Source organism: Bubalus bubalis, chromosome 19 (genome assembly GCF_019923935.1).
Source record: "Bubalus bubalis isolate 160015118507 breed Murrah chromosome 19, NDDB_SH_1, whole genome shotgun sequence".
NCBI classification, from domain to species: domain Eukaryota; kingdom Metazoa; phylum Chordata; class Mammalia; order Artiodactyla; family Bovidae; genus Bubalus; species Bubalus bubalis.
In genome coordinates this window covers 57,393,389-57,405,617 of record NC_059175.1, presented here as the reverse complement: position 1 = coordinate 57,405,617, position 12,229 = coordinate 57,393,389, and the positions used below count along the sequence as shown (strand labels likewise).

Here is a 12,229-nt window from a genome sequence, read left to right as displayed (position 1 = left end):
TTAGGACATTAAATGGCTTGATAGGAAAGGAAAAAAAAAGACTCAAAACATGACTCTGAGATCTCTCTGCTTCTTTTCCATTCTCACTCTTCTGCTCCTTAAATTGTGCTTTCAACCCTCACCAGGAAAGAACAAAAAATAGGAAAAGCAAAGCAAAGGACACCATCTACTGTTTTCTGCTCACAATGAAGTGAAACAGGGGCCTGGTATTTGATACCTCCTCATTTCACCCTCCATCAATATCTCCGACTCTGGAGAACTCATCTATAAAATTCCCGTTGGCCTGAAAGAGCTAATATGCTTCAAGAATATGTGTTCAGTTTCTTTCCAAAAGCTAATATGCACCTGGGCCAGGGATTAGGCCAGATCATTCTTTGAGATAACTAATATTATTATTCTGTGCATACAGACATTTGAACCGTGGATCAAAGAAGATAAGAAACGATCTCAAGATAACAATCAGGAAAATAACAGTGAATTCAATACACAAACATGACCCACTGCTCCCTTGATCTAATTCTGAGAAAAAAGAACTCTCTTTCCTTTGGTGTGGACATTTGATATTAAATAAGGTTCTCAGGGTGTACCTGCAGCAGCCACTTGGAATCAAGGTACCTGAGAGAAACAGGAAATAAAGGGCTAAGGCCCCCACCACATGTGTCCACGTGCTCCTTTGTGCATTTCCTGTCAGGGGTCTTTGACCAAAATCCACAGGAATGAATTTGATGCATCTAATCTGGAATTGATAAAGGGAATCAATTTTGCAAGGGATTTATTGGACTCTTAAGAATGTTAGAAAGCATAGGACCCCACTGATTCATTTTTGTTATGTATTGATTGATCTTTCCTCTTCCCCGCTTTGCCTTCCTCATGTTGTCAATAAATAACAGTGGAACGTCTGTCTTGTTTTAAACATCTGCTTTTGCACAGTCAGCCTGGGCACTGGGAAAGAGAAAAGATACTTAGTGTTGCAGTTTTATACATGGAGATTTTTATACTAAAAGAGATTTGAAATCCTGTTCAAATAGGATCCTCATTTAATGAACATCTTTTCAGACATTGGGAGAACCTGGCACCCTCTAACAGAAAGCCTGAAGGGATCTGTGATTGGGATCAAATTCTTCGCTAACATGCTTAGGTTAACGGTGCACCTCAAGTCCCTGAAGTGATCGACCCACTGGCTAATTTGTCCATATGGTGGTTGAGAGTCACAGAAGTGTATGCTCACCTGTTACAGGCAACACCTACCAACCTCAGTGCATTGTTAGTCTTCACTTTCTTTGATGTTTATATATTTGATACCTAATTGTTTGTTCAATTGCCCTCATTTAGGCTTCTAGCCCGCTTGGGAGGAAATTCAATAAAGAGCAAAATTTTACTTTACCAAATCCAACCGGCACAGTTTGGATATGCTAACCACCCCTAATGGGGGTTTTGGCCATTGATCAAATAAACAAACTTTCATGTAGCAGTTGGATAGAGAGCAGAATTGCCAACTTTGTTTATGCCTGAGGGATTTTGACTAGATCTATAAGGCATGTAGAATTTAATTTATAAGCATACATAATATTTATTTGCTATTATATATGCATATATAGTCAAATAATAATTAGTGTTTTACATTTTATTTCTTATTTCCTGATACAAATTGAACTGTGATCTTTGGGTCAATATTAAACGATCATGCAGTGGACTCTCTCCAGGACCGGATGTGACTGAATGCTTTTATAAACCATATCTCATAGCAGCCTCTCCCACCCTGAGAGGTGGGGGTATAATTCCCCTATTTTTAATAGAGGAAATGAATAGTTGGTTTTTTATTTGTTTTTATCTCTGTTTTATGGATGAAAGGCAGTGAAGCTTAGAGAGTCTGACAGATCTTCTTCCAGGCATGGTGCGTGGCAAATACGGATTTTCAATTCCTGTGGGTCTGACACCGTGATAGAAAGTTGTCTGTGTCAGCCTGGCCAGGCCATAGAACACAGTTATGGAATCTGACACTAATCTAGGTTTTGTCATTAAAGTGATTTATAAATGTGGTTACCATCTGCTGTTTTAGTTGACTTTAAGTTTACCTTTGATAATGACTATTGATTGGACAGTGGGCCTTCAGTCTGATCACTTTAAGGCCTTTAAAGTAAAATGTGAGGTTTATTTGAAAATAGTTTTGCTTCAAGGCTGCAGCATTAACTCCTACCTGAGTTTCCATCCTGCTTGCACGCCTACCCTACATACGGATTCCCAACTTGTGAGCTCCAACTATTCTGTGAGCCAATGCCTTTAAATCTCTTTCTCTCTGACTCTGTATCTATATATAGTATATTATATGTATAGATATTTTATAATGTATATTTTTAATATATATGTGTCATATATATATATATGTATAAATATTGGATTGGCCAATATTTATATGAGGTAATGGAAAAATCCAAATGAACTTTTTGGTCAACTCAGTATCTCATATATATGAATATATGAAAATCCCATATATATATATGATAGAAATAATTCTATAATTTCCCCTGATCCTGACATGTATCCTAGTGGGAGATATTTACACATCTGTCAGTTCTGTTTCTCTGGAGAAACCTGAATGATACACACACCAAAGCCTGGGCACCATGACACTCATTTGCATAAAGTGCAAGAGGTTTCCATCTTCACATACCAGGAGATGAAACAAGATTTAGTTTGAGTGACTTGTTCATGGATATGTATGTGGCTTGGAAATGGTAGAGCAGGGTTTTGAAGCCAGAGACTCCAGACATAGTACTTGAAACATTCAAAAGAGCGGATCACTCCAATTGCACGAGAAGCTGGCAGCCATGATGGATACAGGACAGAGTGACTGATAGGTGTGATGGTTGCTGAACTGAGCACTTTGCCTGGTACTCCTGTGTTCTCGGTATGGCTTTCTGCGGAGGTCAAAGCATTGGTCTCCAAGAGAAACTGCTGCGTGCTTCTCCACCTGCATGTGAAATGGGCAAAGACGGGAATGACAGAATTGTTTCAGAGCGATAAGTCATAATGAGCGATGTGCAGTGGCAAGAAGAAGCAACAGCCATTTGAATTCCCTGCTCAGGTGATATCACCAATGAACTTGGATTCTTCCATTGCCCTCAATATTAGCAAACAAAATCCTGAAGCTCTTTCAATGCAAGCCCATTTGTGCTTTTCTACATTGTCCTTTCATAGACTGTAAACTCCCTCCACCCAACTGGGTTATGTACCACTGTGCAGAGAAGACTGTTCTAAAACAGTGTTTCTCAGCTGTGTGTAAGAATCTAGATCATAATTTGTGGCATGAAAAGAGTTCATTTGGGACGTCATCGACTGGTCATTGTTTTAGTTTTCTATTGTCGCATAACAGATTACCATGAATTTAGCAAAGTTTATCACAAGATATATCTACTCTTTCACTGTTTCCTTGGCTCAGAATTCTTGGCTTGGGTCAGCTGGATCTTTTGTTCAGGATCTTGCAAAGCTGTCATCAAGATGTTGGCCTGGTCGGCTTTCTCATCTGAAGTTGGATCTTCTTCCAGGCTCACGCAGGGTTGGTAGAATTTCTCCTTGCGGCTCTAGCATGCATGATGGTTTACATCTTCAAGACAAGGAGGAAGAGTCTCTCTCCTCTAGGCTCTATAACAGGGTTTACTTAGGTATTTAGGTCAGGCCCACCCAGGATAATCACCCTTTTGATTAAAGTCAATGCTATAAGACATTTAATTATATCTGCAAAACCCTCTCACCATTGCCATGTCCTATTGCTTAGTAACAAATTGCAAATTCTGTCCACACACAAGGGGAGCAGATTACCAAGGGCATGGGCACTGGCTTAGCCTGTTCAGGCTGCTTACAACAAAATACCATAGACTGGGTGACTTATAATGTTAACAGATATTTAATTCTCACAGTTCTGGAGGCTGAAAAGTCTGATATCAAGGTCTGCTGAGGAGCTGCTTCCTGGTTCATACATGGCCATCTTTTCCCTGTATCCCTACATGATAAAAGGACAGGGGGACACTCTGGGGTCTCTTCAATAAGGGCACTAATCACACTCATGAGGACTCCACTGTCATGATCTAATCACCTCCAAATACTATAATCACCTCCTAAAACCATGATACTGGAGATTAACTTTTAAGACATGAGTTTTGGGAACACAGCCATTCAGTCTGCAGCAGGTACCATGGAGATCATCTCAGAATCTGCCCAGTGGTCACTGGCACCTCCCTCCTTATACAGTGTGTGTCCTATTTGTAGACTTTCGTTCCCTGGGGGCTCAAATGGTAAAGAGTCCACCTGCAGTGCAGGAGACCCAGGCTCGATCCCTGGGTCGGGAAGATCCCCCGGAGAAGGAAATGGCTACCCACGCCAGTATTCTTGCCTCAAGAATACTGTGGACAGAAGAGCCTGGTGGGCTATATAGTCCATGGGGGTCACAAAGAGTCAGACATGATTGAAAGACAAAATGTTCAGCAGTATTAATGTATTGGCATATGTTCAGATTTAAAGTTAGAAGAGCAGAAAGTCAGTTGTCAGCTGAGGTTAGGTTATTTAGGCCAGGATTTCTCAAGTTCAGCCCAGCTGATGCTCTGGTCTGGATTATTTTTTTAAAACTGTGGGGTGCTGTCATACCATTGTAAGACATTGAGCAGCTTCCCTGGCCTCTACCCACCAGATGCCAGTAGCACACCGTCCCCCATCGTGACAATTAAAAACGAAACCAGTCATTGGCAGATGTCCACTTGAGGAGGAGGCATCCCCATTTAAGAAGCCCTGCATTAGAAGAACAAAGCAGGTTTTTTTGTTTGTTTTAACGAAGAACCCATTAAATTAGGGAATTTGTTTTTTTTAAGGCAATGCAGCTGTTTGGAGCCAGCAGGCTCTTGCCCCTTGGATGATGCCTCATTCCTAGATTTGCTTTTTGTCCTTTACCAGAAAATGTATAGTTTATAGTTGGAAAGAAAAAATTAATACTGTAGATGTGTCTCTCACTCGTACTCTCTTATTCACATATATGCCAAAACTATATTACGTTATCATGTTTGACAATACCTTATAATCGTCTGAGTTTATAGTCAAGCCATATTATAATAGGGCTTTAGCTCCGTAATGGCATGGGTCAGATATTTCCCCAGAGATATTTAATGCATGAGGCCAGAAAACTAATAAACTTCATTCTTAGTGTTATGGCTCCTTTCTTGGAAACGAGTGATATGGCTTGGTGTGAGATGGAGTGGAAGGCACAGTCCAGTTCTGAAATGACAAAATTCAAAAGCTCCTCGTTTTTGTTTTCTCTAGGCAAAGGCAGCTCAAGCATCTCATCCGACGTGAGTTCAAGTACAGATCACACGCCGACCCAAGCCCAGAAGAATGTGGCTACCAGCGAAGGTAGGCGTCTGGTCTTCATTATCTCTTGTGCTCTCGTCACAGGGCTGGCTGTATTTGGAAGATACATAAAATGTGTGAGTCTCAGATCTGTTCTGCTGAGTGGGAGCATATGAGATTCTCAGAAATGGGAGGCCAAGGCTTTCTCTTTTATTGCATTGTTGTCAATGTCTACTAAAGTTGTTTTGGTGCAGTTTAAGGTAAATGCTGTTATTTTGTCAAAGTATAATAAGCTGACTTTTGGGAATGTTTATGAATGATGTCTTGTTTTTCATTATGGGAAACATGACTGTAAAATCTTTTTGCTCTAGTTGAAAGTTCCTGCAAGAACTTTGGAAATAGGCACACCTGGAATTCGGGATTTTGATAATGGGAAGGTCATAGTTGTGTGAGTTGTAGAACCTGAACCAGTCTCCAATATTGGGGAGTAGGAGAAGAGGTTTGTTTGATTCTTTAAAAAATTAAGTGAGAATTCCTGCTTGTCAGAACAAAGATGGGTTGCATTGGTGTTCTTGATGAAGAATTTGACTATATATAGTAACATGTGTTGGAATTTAACTGCTTCCCAATACTTGAGAAGCTTTTCAGTTATACTTATTTGTTGAGTGTGGAAATAATTGATTCTGTAGTAGTTATTTGGTAAAAAGTTGACCCAATTATGGACTCAGCTCCTTTTATGTTAATATGAAACACACAATTAAATGGCTTCTTTTTTGAAGAAGAATTCTTTCTAAATGAAAAGTTGAATGAAGGTCTGTGGAAGACATGAATGCCATTTGTAATGAAAGACTCATGGGGTGTCAGCTGATTCCTCATGACACTATATAGAGCCTACTTTCCTGATGTGTACAGGGTGTTGTGGAAATGCGTTTCCAGTCCTTGTTTCAGAAGCTTAATTTCTGCTGTTTATAATATCAGAAAGTGTACTCGTAGCCTGGTGTTGGTCATTTAAGCTGTTAGATTGTTCTTGATCTGCACTACACTTTTTACATTAATGATGATCATTTACTTCTGTTGTGTGTGTCTTCTTTGGGTATTCTTTGACTTGGTGTGTTTCATATAAAAGTTAACTTCTCTGAGTTAATTATCCCCAGACTGATGGATAAATATATTTTACAACTGGATTGTATTCCCTTGTGTTTAATGCCTTAGCATTGTTTTACCGCAGTGTATGGCAAACAGATTGGTGTGTTCTTCTTAATGCAGTAAAGAATCAAGTAGCAGTCCAAACTTAATTTTCTGCCTGTTAATTCAAATGTGGGGATTAGATTATTTTTGAAATTCAGTTAAGGTAATGTGCGAAACAGGTGAATTGATTCTAGCCAATGGATTTAAGTTCTCTTATTTTTTCTCCATTTCAGAAGTAGAAAATGCAAGAATATATGAGCTATGTTGCCAAGGTTGGGACTGTGGGATTTCAAGCATTTAAAAAATGTCTGCTTTTTATGCTTCAAAATAAACTATAGGGATTCAAATTTTTCATTTCTATTTTGCCTTTTTCTTAGGAAGATGCTTTTGGTGTAGGCCCAGCCAATGTTTTATACATTTTGGTCACAATGCATTTTCAGGAGAGGAAAACAAGAAACTGTGATATTCATATGAAACAGAATTTTTAGCAACTGGGCTAAATTGGTATGAAATTTTTTTCTGAGGTCTTAAATGGATGCACTTCATCCTTATGAAAGATACTATCCGTTTTTTTCTATCTGAAAAAAATTTAAAAGAATGCGCTGTTTTGCTGTTTATTTGCTTGAATCCTTTTTGCTTCTGTTTTTCCATCAGTGAAAATTTTTAAATAGTACAAAATGAATTTGATGTGGATATTAGTTACATTAAAGTGTATTTCAGGGTTGTTTGCCACAGAATGGCCTCATACTATGGGTCTGGTTTTTCAAGATGGAAGCGTAATAGCCAGTGCCCATTTCCTCAGTTTACAGATGACAGAGCCCAGGTCCACTTCTTAGGAAAAGTGATCAGAGCGTCACATTCTCTGACCTCCACAAGGTGGATTTACCTGTTTGCATGTCGGTTTCCTCCTACCAGAAAATGCCTAGGTAACCTCTCTCTGCAACACACGACAAAAGAAAACAAAAGGTGGACGTTGATTTCTTACACGTGCTTCAGAAGAGCACATTGAAAATGCTCCTTTGATTCTCTTTCTACACTTTTCTAGAACTATATTTAACCTTTGCTATTAAAAAAAATTGAGTGTGTGGTTGCCTGGTTTTTCTGAAGCTGTTTGATTATGGTTATTTTCTTCAGTTCTTTGACCCTCTTATGGTTTTTCTCCTTTGAATTCAAGGATATTGTCTTCAGGAAGCACAGCAAGGATCCTCAGTTTAAGAGTCTGAGTGATACTGATTTCTAAACATGGTGTCTATCGTGGAGGATAATATTCAAGTTTCCTGCAGCTTTTGAAAACTGTGGCCATCCCTGTAATAGCTGGGTTGGAAGCATTCTGGAGCAGTGTTGGACTTCTCCCTGATGGGCTGGATGGGGAGGGTGTTACATCATTCCCTGGGTAGTATGTGTGTGTGTCTGTGTGCGTGCGTGTGCATGTGTGTGGGTACATACATGTATGCATTTGTGTCCAGCCTCTACAAGATGGCTGATGGTATAGGCACTGTCTTTTGCTGGGAAACGTGGGTGACCCCTCTGTTCAGTGTATACTGGGAAATAAACTGAGGGCCCAGGAGAGGGGGGAAGAGAAGGACACACAGCACACACACTGGCCTGGGGCCAGCTGTGGGAAGGCGATTAACTGTCAGCAGGCATGAGGGGTCCTTTTGGGGAGATGACAGTTTTCTAAAATTGGATTGTGGTAATACCAATAGTTACACAGCTCAGTAAATTTACTAGAACTCATTGATTTAAACATGTGAAAATGGGTTTAGGGGAGCTGCTGCCTGACCTTCAGACCCCAATCTAATCCATCATAAAGTGTTCTTTTCATGTGCTGGCTTCCAACTCTGAGAGGAGGTCATACACAGTGGTGAGAGGCTGAGTCCTGGCCGTACAAAGTGCCAAGTTGTGGCTGAAAGCTTCTCCTGAGATGCCTTGGGGCCAGAACTGGCCTGAAATCCATCATAACAAATCCCTGAACCAGCAGGGCTCATGGCCCAGCCTGTGGTGCCCAGTCAGAGTGGACCCATCATGGTACCTGCATATTCTCACACGAAGCTCTGGAAGATATGAGGGATTACAGACCCACAGGTTTCCCAATCTTTTAATTGATTAATTTATTTTTTAGCTTTCTTGGACAGTCAGGACCAATCTTATCTCAGGTTTGAAACATTTTGGCACCCAATCCTAACAGTTGAGGCATCACGTTTATTCACTGCTAGGTCAGTTTCTTTGCTAAGGACTTATATAGCTTTGTTATCTATCTCAAGTTACAACTTTTTTTTTTTTTATTTTTTTTTAAAATTTTATTTTATTTTTAAATTTTACATAATTGTATTAGTTTTGCCAAATATCAAAATGAATCCAAGTTACAACTTAAGATTCACTTTGGGTCATAATTGGGGTCATAAGACTGTACCACTAGGAAGATGGTCCCGAGATGGTGATACAATTTGACTTTAATACAAAAGAGAATGATAGTTTACTTGATGTAATGTTCTGTTCGAGAGTCTCATGCAAAACTTTTATGAGTTTTAATTTTGTGGCTCTAAAGCCACACCTCTTCCAAGGAATTAACAGCCTGCAGTGTTTTCTCTCTGATAAGGTATAAGCTTTCTGTAAGACCTGTTATATTTCTTGTAACAGTTTAAGTTCCTGATTTCCTGACACTGTAAGGTCTTTGGGTTCAAGTGTAGAAAGCTAGAGACTTTCCATTTATTTTTTCCCCAACAAAATCTCCATTCGAACATCCTAACTGAAATAACTGAAACTGAAAGTCATTCAATTGTGTTGACTTTTTGTGACCCTATGGACTGTAGCCTCCCAGCTTGTCTATCCATGGGATTTTCCAGGCAAGAATACTGCAGTGGGTAGCCATTCCCTGCTCCAGGGGATCTTCCCGAACCAGGGACTGAACCTGGGTTTCCTGCATTGCAGGCAGATTCTTTACCTCTAGCTAAGCTGAAGCTTAATTCTTTCCAGTTGTGTTATTATTCTTTCTCTTCCATGTTTTTCATGTTTTTCAGTCTATCTCATCCACAGAATGTTTTCTCTTGTATAGGAAAGGATGGCCTTTGACCTGCAGGTCTTTGAAATCACATTCAGCTGTGAGCAGAATCAATTGACTTTAGATCATGAAGAAGCTTCCTAGAAATAGGAAGCTGAGTTTGGGCTTCTTTCTTGGAATGGGATGCAGAGGGGGATGAGGGTGTGGCTTTAAGAATGACATCTCAAAGACTTTGCCTTCCCTTGATCTGGGGAAAAATGAAATATCTAGTTCAAAGACCAAATGCAGTTGGCTGCTGAGAAGTCAGCTTCATTCAGCTGCTTTTTAATCATATTCAAGTTCAGGTATTGAACTCCCTGACAACACAATTTATCAGTGTGATGGCTGTTTATATGTGTTGGTTTTCAAGCCAGACAACCATGGAATCAGAGAATTTTTAGAGCTACAAAAAGCCTTGGCAATTTTCTGATCTAATATAGTCATTTTACAAAGAAATACCTGTGACCCAGAGAAATGAAGAGACTTACTCAAGTTCAGTTGAGTTCAGTCGCTCAGTTGTGTCCGACTCTTTGCGACCCCATGGACTGCAGCATTCCAGGCCTTCCTGTCCATCACCAACTCCCAGAGTCCACCCAAACCCATGTCCATTGAGTCAGTGATGCCATCCAACCTTCTCATCCTCTGTCGTCCCCTTCTCCTCCTGCCCTCTATCTTTCCCAGCATCAGGGTCTTTTCCATTGAGTCAGTTTTCACATCAGGTGGCCAAAGTATTGAAGTTTCAGTTTCAACATCAGTCCCTCCAATGAACACCCAAGACTGATCTCCTTTAGGATGGACTGGTTGGATCTCCTTGCAGTTCAAGGGACTCTCAAGAGTCTTCTCCAATACCACAGTTCAAAAGCATCAATTCTTCTGTGCTCAGCTTTCTTCACAGTCCAACTCTCACATCCATACATGACCACTGGAAAAACCATAGCCTTGACTAGAAAGACCTTTGTTGACAAAGTAACATCTCAAGATTACACACCTAATACATTGTCAAGTAGGAGTCTGGCACAGTCATGTTTTGGTGAAAGATGTTCCAATTAGAAAAAAGCATAACCTGTAAAAATGCTGTGGCCTTTGGAGCATGAAGCAATTTAACTCTTGTTTGTCTGCCTGTTCTCTTGCTGCCTATTGTGAGCTTGTTGTAGAGCTGAGGCAAGGTGTTTAGAAGAATTTGAGAAAGATGGTGGAGCCCCAGTAGATGAGGGAGTAGCTGCTTCAAATAGTAAAAGGATTTCAACCTGCTTGAGTACATTCACTTTTGGAGATGTAAACACTCCCTTTACGTCAGCTCATGGTTATAAAACAGCCTTCAAAAGATTCGTATAACATTACTTTGTGAAATTGTCCCTTTAACTCCCTGAAAAAAGTTCACTTAAAAATGTTTCATCTTAACCATGTGAAATGAGTTAATTTATAAAGAATTGGTGGTGATATTCTTTCTGCAACCCTAAAATCACCAGTTTATTTATATATTTCCAGTTTCTCATGTTTTCAGTGCCGGAATTAAACCAATTCCAAATAGACTTATTTTGAAAATGTCCAGGCATCTGGCTTTGTTTTTATTCTCTTTGTCATCTTTATATTGTCTTCTTTTTACTTCTTGAATGTGTTCCTCAGACAACATTCACATGAATCATTCAGGAAGAAAAGGATGAAGCTTTTACCTCAAGGTAGATTCTGTTTCTCAAAAAGCCTTTTTGACTATCCAACAAATTCAATAAACATTTTGGGGACACTTATTTCAGGCTCTTACTAGTACTTTCATGAACATTGTTGCATTCAACTTTGTTTCATCATGCTGCTTCTCTTGTGAAGTAGGCATAAATGTTTCCATTTGGTAGATGAAAACAGGGAGACTGGGAAAGAATCAGGGAGGCCCAAAGGCATGTAAAACTAGTAAGTAGCAAAGATAATCTTCCAGCCTGATTGCTAACATTTATTGTTAATGCTTATTTTGTACAAGCCATGATAAAGTACTGACAATTTCATACTAATCATTGTTATAAGTTTCTATCAAAGTGTATTTTGAAAGTACTTATGAGAAGTACCTTTTCAAAAGCCAGCTCATAATCGTGTCTCAATCGCCGGTCTTATACATGGAAACACTTTGCTGGTTCATGTATAGTCTAGAAATTGACTTCAAATCCTTAGTTATAGAAAGCAAAAGTCAAACATTCCAAGCTGCTTTTATATTGCACTGTTGAAGTTTTAGTTTTCCGGTAACCATAACTGTGCCCTAACAGACTTCACCAGACAGAGTTAGGGTTTGAAACTGATATGTAAGTTAATCTTGATATAGGGTCTATAGTGTATGTAATATTAAAGTACTGGATAGTCGTATTGCTTGTTTTCCCCTTAAAACTAAGCCAGGGAATTATTCTTAAATTGGAAATGCACACAAGTGGTAGATATCAATCTTAGACCATGTGCCTTGGAAGACTGGAAATGTACCATGAAGCAGTCTATTATAGTTGAATGAAATTCTGTCTGTGACACAAGAGAAGCAGAGTGATAACAGGAAGAGGACTATAAAGAACTGGAGAAAGAAAATGACATTGAAGAAATCTTTAAAAAAAAAAAACATATAAACTTTATTTCTCTCTCATATGTAAGAGTACTGAAGGTTTGCATTCAGAGATGCTATGAAGGTTCTCCTAG

The 12,229-nt window shown here is 39.4% G+C and overlaps 1 protein-coding gene across 1 annotated transcript in view; it reads left to right on the top strand.

Moving 5' to 3' along the window:
• The window catches only part of FBXL7 (F-box and leucine rich repeat protein 7), a 458,260-nt gene that overhangs the window by 122,175 nt on the left and 323,856 nt on the right, over positions 1-12,229 (top strand). Inside the window, exon 2 of the mRNA XM_025270690.3 lies at positions 5,308-5,397. Within this exon, the coding sequence (XP_025126475.1) occupies positions 5,308-5,397 (90 nt within the window). The remainder of the gene's footprint in view (positions 1-5,307; positions 5,398-12,229) is intronic.